This window comes from Chlorocebus sabaeus, chromosome 23 (genome assembly GCF_047675955.1).
Source record: "Chlorocebus sabaeus isolate Y175 chromosome 23, mChlSab1.0.hap1, whole genome shotgun sequence".
NCBI classification, from domain to species: Eukaryota; Metazoa; Chordata; class Mammalia; order Primates; family Cercopithecidae; genus Chlorocebus; species Chlorocebus sabaeus.
The window spans coordinates 35,931,440-35,950,459 of NC_132926.1; the positions used below are offsets into that span (position 1 = coordinate 35,931,440).

The following is a 19,020-nucleotide window of genomic DNA, read 5'->3' on the forward strand; positions in this document are numbered from 1 at the left end:
CTCAAAAAAAAAAATCTCAAAAAAATAAAAAGGAGAGAATAAATGTTACTACTCCATGGCAGAGTAAAATTCTCCAAAACAGAAAGCCCTGCCTTTCTCTCCCATATCACACAAAATTAAAATATGGCTATATAGCATAAACACATGATAAACTGTATTGTGAATACAAATATAATTTTTAGAATCGATAAGAACAGAAACTATTTACAATTTTTTAAAGGGTAATACTGATATGAGACAACTTGGCTTTTCTATACCCTGTCAATTTTAAGTCAAACAACATGTACTTACGTTCTGAAACTGTGTAAAGGAGGTTCTGGGGCAAAGGAGGAGGTAGTCTTGTTCCCACTGATGCAAGACTGGGCACTGCACTTGTCCCAGGCTGGTCACGGCTGTTTATCAAGCTTGATTGTGTTATGGGTGGTCCTACATACAGATAACAAAAAGTGAAAAGTACAGCATTAATATTTCCTCATACAAGTACCAGGCCAGGAGCAGTGGCTCACACCTGTAATCCAGAACTTTGGGAGGCCAAGGCAGGCGGATCACCTAAGGTCAGGAGTTCAACACCAGCCTAACCAACAAGGAGAAACCCCATCTCTACTAACAATACAACAATTAGCAGGGCGTGGTGGCACATGCCTACAGTTTCCAGCTGCTCAGGAGGCTGAGGCAGGAGAATTACTTGAATCTGGGAGGCGGAGGTTGCAGTGAGCGGAGATCGCACCATTGCACTCCAGTCTGGGCAACAAGAGCAAAACCCTGTCTCAAAAAAAAATTAAATTAAATTAAAAAATACCATTGGGCCGGGCGCGGCGGCTCAAGCCTGTAATCCCAGCACTCTGGGAGGCCGAGACGGGCGGATCACAAGGTCAGGAGATCGAGACCATCCTGGCGAACATGGTGAAACCCCGTCTCTACTAAAAAATACAAAAAACTAGCCGGGCGAGGTGGCGGGCGCCTGTAGTCCCAGCTACTCGGGAGGCTGAGGCAGGAGAATGGCGTGAACCCGGGAGGCAGAGCTTGCAGTGAGCTGAGATCCGGCCACTGCACTCCAGCTCGGGAGACAGAGCGGGACTCCGTCTCAAAAAAATAAAATAAAATAAAATAAAATACCATCGTAGGCCAGGCATGGTGGCTCACGCCTGTAATTCCAGGACTTTGGGAGGTCCAGGCAGGCAGATCACTTGAGGTCAAAAGTTCGAGACCAGCTTGACCAACACGATGAGACCCCATCTCTACTAAAAGTACAAAAAAAAGCTGGGTGTGGTGGCATACGCCTGTAATCCCAGCTACTTGGGAAGCTGAGGCAGGAGAATCACTTGAACATGGGAGGTGGAGGCTGCAGTGAGTCGAAATCACGCCACTGCACACCAACCTGGGCAACAGAGAAAGACTTCGTCTTAAAGAAAAAAATACCATACTAGTACTAACTTGGATACTCATTTAAAATACCTAATTTGGCTCTGAACAGAATTAAGGAATTTGATATATGCAAGCTTAAGCACTGTGAGTTGTATAATTAATTAAAAGAGCATTACTTGTTCTAGAACAGACAAATCTAAGGTGAAAAAAGGCAGGACAGGTTGCTGCTATGGGTGAAGGTGGAGAATGGCTGAGAAGAGGCTTCAGGAAACTTTCTAGGGTGATGGTAAAGTTCCACAGAATTCAAATTAATGATAAGCATGCTTATCAAGTGTACTGATGTCTGCAACATACTGTGAAAAGCATGAACAGTAAAAATGAGAAACGGAAAAATATGTGCTAACATAAATACAGTAAATGCTAATTGTAGAACCTAGACGGTAAGTACACAAGTACAATTACTTCAACTTTTCTATTTGTTTCAAACTTTTCATAGCAAAATGTCGGGAGAAATGGTATTCTTGAATTTAACTTTTAAATAGATATGTTCCCACATTGAGATAATGTTCTTTATTTTAGAATTTCCATATATAAAACGATGTTGCTTTATCTGGGAAATAAAATCTCAGCTTGAGCTTCACAATTATACTGTTTATGTGATTATATTAAATATTCACATATGGGCTGGGCACGGTGGCTCACGTCTGTAATCAGAGAACTTTGGGAAGCTGAGGAGAGCAAACTGCTTGAGACCAGGAGTTCAAGACCAGCCTGGGGACCATGGTGAACGCTGTCTCTACAAAAACGTCCAAAAAAATTTAGCCAGGCATGGTGGCACACGCCTGTAGTCCTACAGGAGGTTAAGGTGGGAGGATCCCTTTAAGCCTGGGAGGCGGAGGTTGCAGTGAGCCGTGAGCCAAGATCTCCCCACTGCACTCCAGCCTAGGGCACAGAGTGAGATCTTGTCTCAAACAAAAAAAGAAAAGAAAAGAAAAAAAAATCACAAATGCTACGTTTAAAAAAAAAAAAAAAAACGTGTTTCTATAGGCCAAACATATGCATTAAATCCCTCCAAACATTTACCAACTTTAATAATAAAACATATTCGTTTATTTTTTTGGGACAAGGTCTTGCTCTGTCATACAGGCTGCAGTGCAGTGAGGCCATCACAGCTCACTGCACCCTTGACTTCCTGGACTCAAACAATCCTCCCACCCCAGGCTCCCAAGCAGCAGAGACCACATGCACGCGCCGACATGCCTGGCTAACTTTTGTGTTTTTTGTAAAGCCAGGGTTTTGCCATGTTGCCAAGGCTGGTCTCAAACTCATAAGCTCAAGTGATCTGCCAGTCTCAGCCACCCAAAGTGTTGGAATTACAGGCGTGCACCATTGTGCCAGGCCATGAAATGTATATTCTACAGAAAACTTTACTGCAGGGAAGCTCAGGATCATGCTAAACCATTTTTACAATTTCTGTAATTATAATTCTATAATTGAGTCTATAATTTCAAAATAAAATGTTAAAAAGAAATTCATCAAAAGTACTGCTTAAACTGAACAGCGATATTTCTAAAAATAAAAATTTGCCATCTTTTATTTATTTATTTTTGAGACAGGGTCTGGCTCTGTCACCCAGGCTGGAGTGGAGTGGTGCAATCTCGGCACACTGCAACCTGTCTCCCAGGCTCAAGCCATTCTCCCACCTCAGCATCCCAAGTAGCTGGGACTACGGGTACACACCACCATGCCTGGCTAATTTTTCTATTTTTTCTAGAGATGGGGTTTCACCATCTTGCCCAGGCTGGCCTCGAACTCCACAGTTCAAGTGATCCACCCACCTCAGCCTCCCAAAGTGCTGGGATTACAGATATAAGCCACCATGCCCAGCCTAATTTGCCATCTTTTAATGTTAAATGTCTTCAAGCAGATAACGTTTTATATCTTTGCATACATGAAAACAATTCATTCCATAATTTTTTCAATTACTTTTTAAAAATTTAGTCTTACTTCTATTTCTACTATGTTGGCAACTGTTAATAATGCTTTTTAAATGACCATTTTAAAACATTTCTTACTCCTAATTTTGGTGGACGTGATAATGGCATATTGATTTTTTTTTTAATAACAAAAACAAAAAGTCCTTATCAGAAAGGAGATCCATACTGAAGTACATACTGATGAAGTGACATGACATTTAGAATTTACTCCAGCAAAAAACAAACCAACCCAAAAAAAGTGTATGGGAGAGAAGGGAAAATAAATGAGACAAAACAGCAGAATATTGATCATCATTGAGGCCGGATGATGGTACATGCAACACACATACTATTCTACTTCTAAAAATGTCCTTAATAAAAAAAAAAAAAAATTAATATTATTTCAATATTCTTGAAGGGATTTTCTTTAGAGACTGGAAAATTTCGTAAAATTGCTAACATGTTTTTTCTCTGACATCTTAAAAACTAGCTTTCTTGGCCAGGTGTGGTGGCTCATGCCTGTAATCCTAGCACTTTGGGAGGCCAAGGCGGGAGAGGATTGCTTGAGGCCAGGAGTTCAAGACCAATCTGGCCAACATAATGAGACCCTGTCTCTAAAGAAAAACTAAATAAAAATAAACAAATAAATACTGGCTTTCTTAAGATGAGAACTAGATTCGACTAGAGGTCAATACAGGTTAGGCCACTACACACAAAATTTACACTGTGGTAATACAAACAACACTATGCAATAATGGATGGAAAAAAGAAAAAAATAGCATCTTAATTATGGGAATATATTCCAAATTATATTATTACTCTATTTCTCAAACACTTTAAGCAAGTGTCAAGTTAGCTAAAAGGGATGGGGTTCTTCTAAATAGAACACTAAAGAAAGAAAAATTCAACGAATATATACTTACTTGGTATGGGAAGCACAACGGATGGTGGAGGCTGACCATGTCCTTGGGGAACAGGAAGTCTCATACTATGGCCAGGACCTGGACCTGGGCCCGGGCCTGGGCCTGGACCTGGGCCTGGGCCTGGGCCTGGACCTGGCATTGGAGGCATTAACATTCCAGGAGGTGGTGGAGGAGGAAGCCCAGGAGGAGGGGGTGGGAAAGGAATCATACTTGGCAGAGCAACTTCATCAACAACTAGGGGATCATTTCCATGATCAAACTGACAAAGGTCACCAAGTACACAAAATCCTCTTTCTGTGGAATAAAAAATAAAAAAGGAATCTTATTATCATCTACTTAGAGTTCAGAAAACAACAAAACATGTCCCTGAAAAACCCACCAATCTCATTTACAAAGTGGTTTTCTCCAAGGAATCCAAAGTCTCAGTGTTACTCTGTTAAGCATCACATATCCCCAAGGTAGAGGCAGATGTACTCTCTACTTTTTATACTATGATACTATGACTTGTTGAGACGGCAAATAAAAGAGTCAAGAACAGGTTACTAACTACCATTATACTAAACCATTTGCAATTAAGTTTTCATAATAAAAACTCAGATATTTTAAGCGAATATCAATTTAGCAAAGGCTTGGGGTAGGGGAGAATAAGGGCATTGATCTAGATTATTTACTCTCAATCTATTCTCATTACATTATTCTAAAGCAACCATTATTGCTGTATCTGGAAGCTGAAACTTTCAAATATTCAGGTGGACATTATGTACCAGGTTATCATTTGCAGCACTGTTCATAGTAGAAAAATAATAGAAACATCCCAAACATACATCAATAAGGAATAAGTTAAACACGTTTGTACATAAAGAATACTAAGAAGTAGGGCCGGGCGCAGTGGCTCACACCTGTAACACCAGCACTTTGGGAGGCCAAGGCAGGCGGATCACCAGGTCAAGAAATTGAGACCATCCTGACCAACATGGTGAAACCCCATCTCTACTAAAAATACAAAAATTAGCTGGGCGTGGTGGCACGCGCTTGTAGTCCCAGCTACTCAGGAGGCTGAAGCAGGAGAATCGCTTGAACACAGGAGGTGGAGGCTGCAGTGAGCTGAGATCACAGCACTGCACTCCGGCCTGTTGAGAGAGCAACACTCCATCTCAAAAAAAAAAGAGAAAAAAAAGAATACTAAAAAGCCTAAATAAATATTGAGGAAGCTCTTTATGTTTTAACATAGGATGAATGCCAGGAAATACTGGCTAAATGAAAAAACATTATGCAGAAGTATGAGTAGTATACTAGTATTTATGTTAAAAATGTGGGGAAAATATGTGTATGTATTTGCTTACGTACATATGCACAGACTATGTTTGGAAAGATAAACAACAAATTGATAACATTACGTTGGCCTTGGGAAGGAGTACTCTGTGGCTGAGAGATTAGGGTGAGAATGAGGTAATTCTTGAATTATAATTTGACTCTATTTCCTACTTTAAAATAAGTAAAATGTAAAAACATATGCATTCTATATTTATAGAAAAAAATTATGATGTCTGTGACTTGCCTGAAATAATACAGGCCACAGAAGTGAGTGGGAGTATACATTAAAACAACATTCCCCATGAGTTGGTGCCTATTTAAATGATGTAACAGATACGCTGGGGTTAAGCATACCATTTTGTCAGCGTTTATGAATATATAAATACTTCCATAATAAAAATTTAAAAGAAATACACACATACCAATTCATTCATTCAAATGGAAAGTTGGCAAATCAAACTTGTAAGTAACTTCTACAAATTCCCAGCACCAAACACTACTCAAAAAAATGATAATTCCTGGCTAGGCATGGTGGCTTACATCTGTAATCCCAGCACTTTGGGAGGCTGAGGCAGGTGGACCACCTGAGGTCAGGAGTTCCAGACAAGCCTGATCAATATGGTGAAACCCTGTCTCTACTAATACAAAAATCAGTCAGGCATGGTGGCTCACACCTGTAATCCCAGCTACTTGGGAGGCTGAGGCAGGAAAATCGCTTGAACTTGGGAGGCAGAGGCTGCAGTGAGCCAAGATTGTGCCACTGCACACTAGCCTGGGGGACAGAGCAAGTCTGTCTCCAAAAATAAATAAATAAATAAAATTTTTTAAAATCACAATTACTAGCATCTACAAAATTTTATGGTATACTACGGTATACAGTGTTTGAAGTAACAATGAGAACAAGAAAACAAACAAAAATCTAAAAAAGGGTAAAATTTAAATATTCTCTCAATGAGAGCCAAACCATTAAATCAAACAAGTAAATAAGCATATGGCAAAAGACATTCTCCTCCCCATTCATTCCTTTTAACAAAATTTGGACTACAGGCACGGCACAGTGGCTCACATCTATAATCCCAGCACACTGGGAGGCTGAGGCGGGCAGATCACCTGAGGTCAGGAGTTCGAGATCAGCCTGACAAAAACGGTGAAACCCTGTCTCTACTAAAAACACAAAAGTTAGCCAGGCATGGTGGCACGCGCCTGTGTGTGACTTGCTGGAAATAATACAGGCCAGTGAAGTGAGTAGGAATACAGATTAAACAACATTCCCCATGGGTTGGTACCTACTTGAGAGGCTACTTGGGAGGCTGAGGCAGGAGAATCGCTTGAACCCAGGAGATGGAGGTTGCAGTGAACCAAGATCGAGTCACTGCACTCCATCGTGGGCGACAGAGCGAGTCTCTGTCTCAAAATAAATAAAATAAAATAAACTTGACTATAACTAAAAGATATGCAATATACGCAACGTTTGCTTTGCTAGTACTTTTGGGCACAATATGAGAAAAGGTGTTGATTTTTACCATCATAATCTCTGCATCGCCTCTTTGGTGGCAGGTTTCGACCAAAAGAATTGGAAGAGCTATGATTGTTATAGTAATTAGACCAACTCTCAGTTGTGTTTTCAGAGTGGTGAGCAGGTGCGATCACTGTAACAGTGCTGGGAATAGACTGTGCCCCAGAGGAATACTGCTCAGAAGAGTTTGGAGGTGGTGCAGACACAGGTACATAGGAACTCTCCAAGTCATTCCTTTCGCTCTTAAACTTCGATCTTTCCCTGTGCTCTGTGTGGAGACAAAATTAAAAACAGAAAACAAAGAGATCAGATATTTCATGTTCTTAAACTATGTTTATTTTCTCACATAGAAAACATGAGAATGTTAGGTGCAGCACACCAACATGGCACATGTATACATATGTAACAAACCTGCACGTTGTGCACATGTACCCTAGAACTTAAAGTATAATAATAAAAAAAAAAAAGAAAACATGAGAACGTTGAATTAAACTTATCTAGCTATCCATATTTCACACTGCTCTCTTTATTAATATATCCTAAAAGCGGGGACATCAACATGTGACATATCTTGGGCAAGAACTTGTACAAAATCATCTTTTATAGTATCAACATTAGTCACACTTAAAAAAACAGTCAGCTTCTCCACAGATATTTAATAAGAAGGTTATCTAAGAACTGACTTCCACACTTGTATCTCAGAAAATGAGTGGTTGGGATCCCAATAATCTACTTATTTTATCTTTTTAATTTTATCAACTTCAAGCACCCTTCCAGCATATCAATTACTTTTAGAAAACCAAATGAACAAAAAAGAAAAGCAGGCAACCCTCTCCCTCACATGATAGCTTTATTGATTAAAGGACATTTGTATCCATTAAACAAAGTGAGTTAAGTCTAGACATGTACAATACTTGAACAGCTCCTTTTTAATGAAACTCCCTTGATTCCATCCCCAGAATAGAGCCCTGTTTTCTAACAAAATGAATACTGAGTTTCTTGAGACAATTCCAGTTTTTACATTGCTTAGACATATTAAAGGTACATCTTTCTTTAAGAGAATTTCTTGCACCCTTGTGATAGAGACAGATAAACAACTACAGAGTTTTTAGGGGGACACTCATCTACTCACCAACATTCCTATTTGGATCCCGGTCTTTGCTGCGCCCCCTACTTCGGCTTCTACTACGACTCAGGCCTCGGCTCTTACTACGACTCTTACTCCTGCCTCTTCTCCAGTCATACTTCTCACGGTACAATTCATTCCGCTCATAGTACCGGTCATAGTCTCTCCACTTCCCGTCTTCTCTTTTTTTCTCACGTGTCCTACAATATACAGATATAAAAGCCATATGCAGGCTATAGAAACCAAGTCTGCAAACAAATCTATAGTATAATACTATTCTTGAGTCATAATATCTACGCTTTTTTAGAAAGTTGCAAAACTACCACATAATTCCTCTAATCAAATATATACAAAGAAAAAAAAATCCCTCCTGCAACTATGGGTGGGGAGAAATGAAAAAAAGAGGTGAATCCAAAGTATGGGGAGGGATGAGCAGAGGAAAACAGAAAATTTGAACTAGAAAAGAAAAAAGGCTCAAAACAAAGTGTTCCTAAACAAAGACCAATTTTTGATGTTAGGTTGATGATTCAATATACAAGTTGTACTCCTTGTCATAAAAAATGCCATGGATGATTTTAATACTGAGCACCCCTAACCAAATGGAACATTTCATTAATATTCTCTAAGGGGACTGCTCCCACCCCTGAGCTCTTGGGGAAAACACATAATAATGACTGTTTATAAAAGGAACAGAAAGTAAAACAAAGAAAAAAACAGAAAGAATGAAAGCAAGAAAGGTAACATCTTTCTTTAATGAGTTTACAGAGAGGAGTTAGTATATATATTAAAAATCCCTTGCAAGGCAACTAAAAAGTGAGTCATTAGTATCTTCCTAATTAAAGATAAACACAAACCTTCGTTCACTAGATTCTGAACGAGTCTTCTGGGGACTAGGATACTTCTTTTTTCTGCCATCTCGTTCTTCCTCTGCTGGCTCCTGAAACACCTATATGAAAATATTGATTAGAAATAAGAGTAGGGTCAGGCATGGTGGCTCACACCTGTAATCCCAACACTTTAGGAGGTCCAGGTGGGAAGACTACTTGAGGACAGGAGATTGAGACCAGCCTGAAAAACACAGCGAGACTCCATCTCTACTAAAAATAATAAATAAAATAAGTTAGCTGGGCATGGTGGCATGCACCTGTAGTTCCAGCTATTCAGGAGGCCGATATGGGAGGACTGCTTGAACCCAGAAGTCGGAGGCTGCATTAAGCCATGATCACACCACCGCATCACAGGCTGGGCAAGAGAGTGAGACCCTTCTCAAAAACAAACAAACAAAAAAATAAGAATGGTCCGTCTTGGTTGGGTGCAGTGATTCACACCTATAATCCTAGCACTTTGGGTGGCTGGGCAGGCAGATCACTTGAGGTCAGGAGTTCTAGACGAGCACGGCCAACGTGGTGAAACCCCATCTCTACTAAAAATACAAAAATTAGCCAGGCGTGGTGGCATGCACCTGTATTTCCAGCTACTCGGGGGGCTGAGGCAGGAGAATCATTTGAACCCAGGAGGCGGAGGTCGCAGTGAGCCGAGATTGCGCCACTGCACTCCAGCCTGGGCAACAGAGTGAGAATCTGTCTCCAAAAAAAAAAAAGGATAGTCCCTCTATAAATTATGAAATATGTCCATCTACCTGATAATATTTCTGGCACAAGAGAGGGCACAAGTAAATACACTGAAAAAATAAAGTCAAATCATACCCAAAAGAGTTAGGCAACAGCAGAAATAAAAAAGATGCTCAGATTACTTCAACAAGCAGTATGTTAATTTTTTAATGTTAATTTAAAGTAGGGAAAGGTAGTGTAGGAAAAGTATAAACAATTCATTCTTCAAATTAAAATAAAACAGCAAATCTCCAAGTACCATATAGTAAAAAGGTTATGTTTTCCTCATTATGAAATATATATACATATATAATTAATTTTAGTAGCTCTTCAGATTTTTTTCATAGGAAATGTTTTAGGAAAAAATGGTTAAATTAATGAATGCTACAAAACTAAGTAATTCATGTAAACTACGGAAAAATTGTATAGGAACTAATGGAAATATTAAGGTTTTCTCTCAAAGCCTAACAGTCAAAATTGACCAGAAATACAAAGAGAACAGTAATTTATTTTATTTTATTTTATTTTATTTTATTTTATTTTATTTTATTTTTTTGAGACCAAGTGTCAGTCTGTTGCCCAGGTTGGAGTGCAGTGGCGCCATCTCGGCTCACTGCAACCTCTGCCTCCCAGAAAACCAGTGATTTTTATTATTGTCCTTGAACAAGTTTATCTCAAACCAAATATACAGTCTTTACTAGAGAAAGGTGAAATAAAGTAATTTGCAAGAGTTAAACAAATACCCATCTATGGAGAATCTCACTGACAAATACACAAATCGGGAAGTGAGTGAATGGACTTAGGAGATAATTTAATAAAATTCAGGCAACATAAAATGGCAGCCACAATATGGCAACCATATGGCAGCAAAATCACTACACAGTCACTAGACTACATTTAAAAATCATTCTCTATCCTAATTCACAGGAAATACAGAGGATGTATTATTCCCTGGGATGCAAACAGCAAAATCCAGACAGTAAAAACTCTACAGGACAAATGATTGAATTTCTTCACAAAATAAAATTTAAGGAAAAAGATGAGATAAAGAAAAGAGGAATGAAGGCAGTGTGCTTCATTAATCATGGCACATGTCTACCATGTTGTTTTTCCAGAAGCAGGATGAGATGGTGCCAATGATCCAAATTCTTTTACCCTGGTGATCAATAGTCTAACCAGAAAACCACTAATGGAACCCAATATAGCTGAAGACCAAGGAAGAAAGTTAAAATGGGTAATCCCTAGATTTGCTTCTCTATACCCTGTTAGAGTAACTAAGCACAGACCAGAAAAAGACAATTAGCCAAAGATGTGTGCCACCTCAGACTCCTTTCCTACTCTATTATCTAACAGAAATACCATAAACAATTATGTTTATGCACTACTAAATGAACTATAATTTATTTCAGTAATTACAATTAAGTTATGTATAAAACTCAGAAAATGAGAAGTACCAGAAAGTTGTCATTTGGGGTAGCTCTACACAGAAACTGGTATTATCCATTTTTCACAATTCCCAAAATTGTATCTACAAAGACACAAATAAGACAGTATAACGGTTTTGTTTTGTTTTTTAACTGTTCTTTCAAAACTCAAGATAGGCTGGGTGCGGTGGCTCACAACTGTAATCCCAGCACTTTGGGAGGCCAAGGCAGGTGAATCACCTGAGGTCAGGTGTTCAAGAACAGCCTGGCCAACATGGTGAAACTCGGTCTCTACTAAAAATACAAAAATTAGCCAGGCATGGTGGCACATGCCTGTAATCCCAGCTACTTGGGAAGCTGAGGCAGGAGAATCACTTGAACCCAGGAGGTGGAAGCTGCAGTGAGCTGAGATGGCACCACTGCACTCCAACCTTGGGCGATGGAGCAAGACTGTCTCAAAAAAAAAAAAACAAAAAAAAACCCAGAAAGGTTTCTTCCTATTTCCAGTACTTGAAGACATATTAAACAAGCCTCTCCAATTTTGAGAGAACTTGATGAGATAATTACAGGGCATGATAAAACAACAACAACAACAACAACAACAACAACAACAAAAAACAGCATTCTCAGTTGATCTTAATTAAATATAGCCACATTTTTTTCTTTTAATGTTGGATCAGGTCAATCAGTCCAGCATTTAAAAATGAATTGGAAATAACTAAACGATACCTAATCCTTAGAATCAATCCTGAAAATGGAGAGGAAAAGAACATGCTATAAAAAAGAAACACCTGGGACCAGGTGCAGTGGCTCATGCCTGTACTCCCAGCACTTTGGGAGGCCAAGGCAGGAGGATCGCTTAAGCTCAGGAGTTCAAGACAAGCCTGGGCAACACAGTGAAACTCTGTCTCTTTAACAACAACAAACTTTTTTAAAAGGAAATAAAAAAAGGACATTGCCTGGTAAATTGATAAAACTGAATACAGATAATACATTAAAATACTATACGGATGTTAAATTTACTGAACTTGATCACAGTATCATAAGTTACCTAAGAGAATATTACTTATTCGTAGGAAATACACACTGAAGTACTCTACTTAGGGGTAAAAAGACATGAAGTATGTGACTTACTACTCAAATGACTAAGAAAAATAATCATATGGATATTTAAAGAGAGCAGATGGGGCAAAGTTTCAGTAAATATATCTAGAACACCTATAAACCCAGAGCTTTGGGAGGCAGAGGTGGGAGTTTGAGACCAACCTGGGCAACATAAGGAGACTCCATCTCTACCAAAAAAAAAAAAAGTTTATCTAGATAGATGTCATATGGGTGTTTTGGATACTATTCTTGTAATTTTTTTTTTTTTTTTTTTTTTCTGAGGCAGAGTTTTGCTCTTGTTGCCCAGGCTGGAGTGCAACAGCACGATCTCGGCTCACTGCAATCTCTACCGCCCCAGTTCAAGTGATTCTCCTGCCTCAGCCTCCCAAGTAACTGGGATTACAGACGCCTGCCACCATGCCCAACTAATATTTTGTATTTTTAGTAGAGGCAGGGCTTCCCATGTTGGCCAGGCTGATCTCAAACTTCTGACCTCAGGTGATCTGCCCACCTAGGCCTCCCAAAGTACTGGGATTACAGGCATGAGCCACCATACCCGGCCTCTTGTAATTTTTATTTAAGTTTAAAATTATTTCTAAATTAAAAATTCATTTTACCTTCAGAATAAATGTAATAAAAATAAATATTAGGAAATATTTCTGCATGATAACCAACATTTATGTGCCAGGCACTGGACTAGAAACCATATATATACACACATATAATCTCACCTAATCCTCCATAGGTACTACTCTGATCCTCATTTTACTGATATCAGAGTGAGACAGAGAAGTTAACTTGTAGAGCTGTTATTATAACTCACACAACCTGATTACAGAATCCACATTTTTCTATGCTATATTGTCTATATATAAAAGGAAGTACAAAGAACTCTGTAAAATTTCCTTCTTGGCTCAAACAATTAGGTTATCATCTATAACCATGTTTTTATACTTCAATATTATAAAAACATTTCTAAAGTCCTCTTTCCAATATTGACAGTGATGTTCACAATTAAATTAACTATTTTTTAAAACTCTATATAATCAAAAAGTGTAACTGGTTTCTCCATACACATGAAAATGTGTTACCTAATGATTTCCCTTGAGAATTTGTTAACAGTTCACTTTCAGTCAATCTCTCTATATTTAACCAAGTTTTCTTTTTCTAAAAGTCACTAAATAAGATTTCTCTGACTTCCTCAATATTGCTAAAATATTTCTTGGATCTCTAAACAAGCTATCTGAAACTTTTCCAACTCTTCAGTCCAAGCAACTATGAAATCATGATGAATAATCTGTACCATGCCTAAAATCTGGAAACTTGAATCAATACGCAATTACTTTTAAAAGGCTCAACTTCCAACTAAGGATACTGGTGACAGAATCTAAGAGGCCTCCAAGAGCAGGAGAAAAAAATTGCATTACCTCTTCTTTAATGTCTTCTTTTTCTTGGACTAGTGGTTTTGGCTCAGGCTTAACTGGTTCCAAAGGTGGAAGGTAGTTCTTAGTATAGAGACTTTCGAATAGTTTGTCCACAAAACCTGAAGTTTCTAAGGAGAAGAAATAACATTTACATATTGTGCAAACAAAAAACAAAAATTTGACAACACATTGTCAGCAAAGCTTAGGAAAACAGGGCATCTTGTACACTGCTGGTAGGACTAAAAATGAGTCCTACCTTATGGAAGAGAATCCCACTTCCAGGTTTTAAAATCCTTCTGACCTACTTGCAAAATAATATATAAGATTATTTGTTGGAGTATGTAATAGCAAAAGATCGGACACAACTCAAATTTCCATGAATAACAGACTAGTTAAATAAACTATGGGATATCTATACAATAGAGTACACGGCAGCTATAAAAAGAAAGAATACTAATAATACCTGATCTCGAAGATATAAGAGTATATATTTATATGTGTTTCTATCTATCTGCATAAAGAAACTGAAATAAAATAAAAACTGACAAAATTGTGTACTGTACATGGGAACGCGGTGGACGTAAAACAGTAAGAGACTTTTACGGTATACCTCTTATTGTTGGATTAAAGGCACTGCCAACTCAAAAAACTTAATTGAAAATTGTTTTAAATCAGTTAAATATTTATTGATATGAAAATGATACAAAACTAATTTTTTGTGTTTTACTTAAAGGGTGCTCCGTTTGAAACTTTCTCAGACAACTGAATGGGAGAACCAGATGAATTTACTAAAAGTATTAATGTCAAATATTTATACTGCCTTTTTTTTTTGAGACAGAGTCTTGCTCTGTTGCTCAGGCTGGAGTGCAGTGGTGCAATCTCAGCTTCAATCCTCCTGAGTTCAAGTGATTCTCCTGCCTCAGTCTCCTGAGTAGGTAGGATTACAGGCATGTACACTACGCCCAGCTAATTTTAGTATTTTTAGTGGAGACGGGGTTTCACCATGTTGGCCAAGCTGGTCTCGAACTCCTGACCTCAGGTGATCTGCCTGCCTCGGCCTCCCAAAGTGCTGGGATTATAGGCAAGAGCCACCACGTCTGGCCTATGCCTTATTAAAACCAAATCTAATTAACTTTGATTGGTCCTACCCTAAGGAACAGCTAAAGAGCATATTAAAAGCACAACACAAACTCTGCTTACATTTCAATTATTACATCTTTTACATAAAACCTATTTCTAAAATGTTATCTTTTCTATAGAAAAGTATCTTCTTATAAATTTCTTTATACTACTAATTTGTATAGTAAGCATTTTTCCATGATTATAAAACTGTTAGCTCTCATTAACTATTACATATAAACTTAAGATAATCAGACCCTTCAAAGCCTCTATAATAAGAATACTTTCACTTATAATTATTTTTTAAAACAATTTATAACATGTTATTATCTTTTGTAATCTGAAAGACACATAGCTCAATTTGTAAAAAGCAAAGACAAACATCTACTATTAAACAATATTCTCTGGGAAACCAAAGAGTTTGGAAAAAATTAAAAATAAAAAATAAAAACAATATTCAAGGTACACTATTAAATTTTTAAAACATTATATATCATTATAAAAGAGTATGTTCACTTAATACTATTTTAAGATGTAATATAAACATAGACATAATTCTACAGTTGCACTGTCCAATATAGTAGCCACTAGTCACATGTAGCTCTTTAAATTTGAGTTTAAATTAATTAAAATTAAATTTAAAAATCAATTTCTGGCCAGACGCAGTGGCTCATGCCTGTAATCCCAACATTTTGGGAGGCCAAGGCGGGTGGATCACTTGAGGCCAGGAGTTTGAGACCAGCGTGGCCAACATGGTGAAACTCTGTCTACTAAAAATACAAAAATTAGCCAGGTGTGGTGGTGCGTGCCTGTAACTCCAGCTACTCAAGAGGATGAGGCAGGAGAATTGCTTGAGTGCAGGAGGTAGAGGTTTCAGTGAGCTGAGATTGCAGCATTGCACTCCAGCCTGGGCAACAAGAGTGAAACTCTGTCTCAAAAAAAAAAAAAAAAAAAATCAATTTCTCTGGCCTATTAACCAGATATCAAGTGCTCAATAGCCACATGTGGCTAATGGCTACTGAAATGGAAAGTACAGATGTAGACCATATGCACAAAGTTCTACCAGACAGTGCTAGTCTAGAAAGACCTATACAAGCTGATAACAGTGATATAAATTTATCTCTGGTGGCAAATTTATGGTTACTTATTTTCTTATCCTTTTAAAAATGTAGTGTATAGTTCCTTCTCATACATATTACTTATGTAATTTTTTTAAATTACTAAAATCCTTTCTAACTTTTTTTGAGATGGAGTCTTGCTCTGTCACCCAGGCCTCCCAAGTCGCTGGGACTACAGGCAACCATCACCACTCCTGGCTAATTTTTCTGTATTTTTTTTAGTAAAGATGGGGTTTCACCATGTTAGCCAGGATGGTCTCGATCTCCTGACCTCGTGATCTGCCCGCCTCAGCCTCCCAAAGTGCTGGGATTACAGGCATAAGCCACTGCGCCCGGCTAATCCTTTCTAACTTTTTATAACAAAGAATTCTTAGACGTCTAAACATTAATTTGGCCTTTTACCCCAAATATCTTTACTATGTTTTGCTTTCTCTTTTATCATGGTTCTGCATTTCACAAGACTCATCTTTAATGTAAATTAAGTAATGTAAATTAACACATTTAGAAAAGAAAACATCTGTACTGGGGAGGAAATTAAATAGTTGTTATACTGGGAAGAAATTCTGTCTACAAAAAGAGCTGTAAAATGCATGAAAAAATATGTAATCCTATGTTTTAGATTGAGAAGCCATACTTACTTTTCTCTTTCACAGTAAATACTTATTTTAAATGATATCTTCTCATCACCAATAGCTAAATCAACTGATAAACATATATATATATATGTATTTTTTTTTGAGTCGGAGTCTCGTTCAGTCGCCCAAGCTGAAGTGCAGTGGCGCGATCTCAGCTCACTGCAACCTCCGCCTCCTGGGTTCAAGCAATTCTCCTGCCTCAGCCTCTCGAGTAGCTGAGACTACAGGCATGCACCACCACGCCCTGCAAATTTCTGTATTTTTAGTAGAGACAGGGTTTCACCATGTTGGCCAGGATGGTCTCAATCTCTTGACCTCATGATCCGCCCGCCTGGACCTCCCAAAGTGCTGGGATTACAGGCGTGAGTCACCACGCCTGGCCCATTCAACAATATTTACTGAACATCTTCCATGTACCAAGTACTGCATGTTCCAAGTCTCCACTCTCAACCAAATGAAAGGCAAACAAAGGGTAGAAAGACAGATAAACAGGGAAGTAAACCTATGACAGGTGGTGACAAGTGCCATGAAAACAACAAAACAGGAGTCAGGCACAGGGGCTCATGCCTTGTAATCCCAGCACTTTGGGATACCAAGGTGGGGCAGTTGCTTGAGGCAAGAAGTTCAAGGATCAAACTGGGCAATAAAGTGAGACCCCAACACTACAAAAATAAAAATACACAGATATAAAAATAAATAAATAAAAAAGTAATAAAACAAAACAGGGTTGGAAGGAGGAGAGTAGATGGAGGCATGGAGTATACTATACTATACTGTATGTAGAGCACTCAGGGGAAACTGCTTTGAGAAGATGACATTTGAAGAGACCAGAAAGAAGCGAGGGAAGAATCCATGTTTCAGGCAAGGGTAAAACGAGTTCAAAGGGCCTGAGTTGGGAACATGTTTGCCATAATTCAAAAAACAGGTGGTAAATGTGGCTAGAGTGGAACAAGTGAGGGGGAATGATAGGAGATAAGGTCGAGGCAACAGGGGAAACCTTGAGGAAGATCTGTAGACCATGGAAACGGATTTGGTAAGATGAAAAGTTAAAGGCACAAAGATAAGAGGATCATGCACATCTCTTCTTGGATATTAAGAAGCCCCATCCAAGGGGGGGAAAAACTGATGAGCTCATCATCTTAATGAAAAGCAAGAATAAGCAGCTTCATTATCCTTAAACTGTTATCCCTCAATCATCAAGTAGGCTCCGTCAAAAGCTGCAAAAGACCTAATCATCTAAAAAGCATTAGAGCTGCCATTGCCTTAATAGAGGAAAGCAGCAAAGAAGAAAAGGGAAAAAACCAGTTCTAACAAAACATGATAAATAATTAAGTATGAATGGGTATATTCAAGTATTCAAAGGACTCTGACTACTTTCTTTCCTATCAAGCTTATATCTCCAAGACTTTTCAGGAAGTTTTAAATTTAAAATGTTTACTTCAATACTTGATTGAAGGCCCATAATAATTACCTTTTTGTAAAAAGACATCAAGTTGATCAGCACAAAAGGCTTTTAATTCTTTCTCAGGTTTGTCCTTCTTGACCAGTGCTACAACATAGTTGGCTAAGGCTGAAGGATCAGCATCACATCTAGTTAGACAAAGAGAAAACAAAAATTTTAAAAAACACTTTTTTTTCAAACAGTTGTGTCATTAATGAAGTAACCCTTATTTTGGAAAATGAGAGATCAAAACTATTCTAAAAACTGACCACAAACACAGGCAACTTTTATAATAAACATATACATACTGCGAGATTTTCCTTTTGCATTTATTTCTACAAAATGACTAGTATGTCTTCTATTTTTGAGGTTCTAATTATACCAAGGATCTTGGGTGAGCTCTACATTTATTTGTTCTCTCAATGATAATAGGGAAAGAGTGGCAACTGATCCCTAAGTTGCTGTTTGGCTCCCAGCTATAGAAGCACTGTCAGTAACACCTTCAGGAACTATCTGTTCCAGGTGATTGATGAGCAAAAGGAAGGGAAGTGATGGAAAAATTTTCTCCTCTCCTCAAGACACCTCTCCTGACACCATAGGCACTAGTATCTAAAAATGGCTATCAGCCCTTTGGCTAATCTCAATGAGTATCTTAAAGATCTTTTTAAAAAACAAGAACATGAAAAGAATAGCATTTAAATATTATTGGCAAATGCTTTAGCAGCTATAAGAAAGAAAGATCTAGGAGTTAGAAACAGAAAGGAAAAGAGAAGTGGTGAAAGGACAGCAGAGATAACCTTTATCTACTTCACATTTTTTCTAGTAAGTAATCCAACATTGACACTCAAAATCATCTCCTATTCCAGGATAGCTCATAATCCTTGGGTTGTCAACTCCTGATGGATAGTAATCTGTCTGAATCGAG

At 38.1% G+C, this 19,020-nt stretch overlaps 1 protein-coding gene across 2 annotated transcripts in view; it reads right to left on the reverse strand.

Annotated features, from left to right (window-relative positions):
- Positions 1 to 19,020, reverse strand: part of RBM27 (RNA binding motif protein 27) — an 85,431-nt gene that overhangs the window by 51,848 nt on the left and 14,563 nt on the right. For both annotated transcript variants that reach the window (XM_008014847.3, XM_008014849.3), the window contains exons 2-8: positions 18,126 to 18,244; positions 13,786 to 13,910; positions 9,075 to 9,166; positions 8,227 to 8,420; positions 7,102 to 7,362; positions 4,265 to 4,558; positions 292 to 426 (exon numbers count right to left, since the gene is read on the reverse strand). In XM_008014847.3, the coding sequence (XP_008013038.1) occupies positions 292 to 426; positions 4,265 to 4,558; positions 7,102 to 7,362; positions 8,227 to 8,420; positions 9,075 to 9,166; positions 13,786 to 13,910; positions 18,126 to 18,244 (1,220 nt within the window). The remainder of the gene's footprint in view (positions 1 to 291; positions 427 to 4,264; positions 4,559 to 7,101; positions 7,363 to 8,226; positions 8,421 to 9,074; positions 9,167 to 13,785; positions 13,911 to 18,125; positions 18,245 to 19,020) is intronic.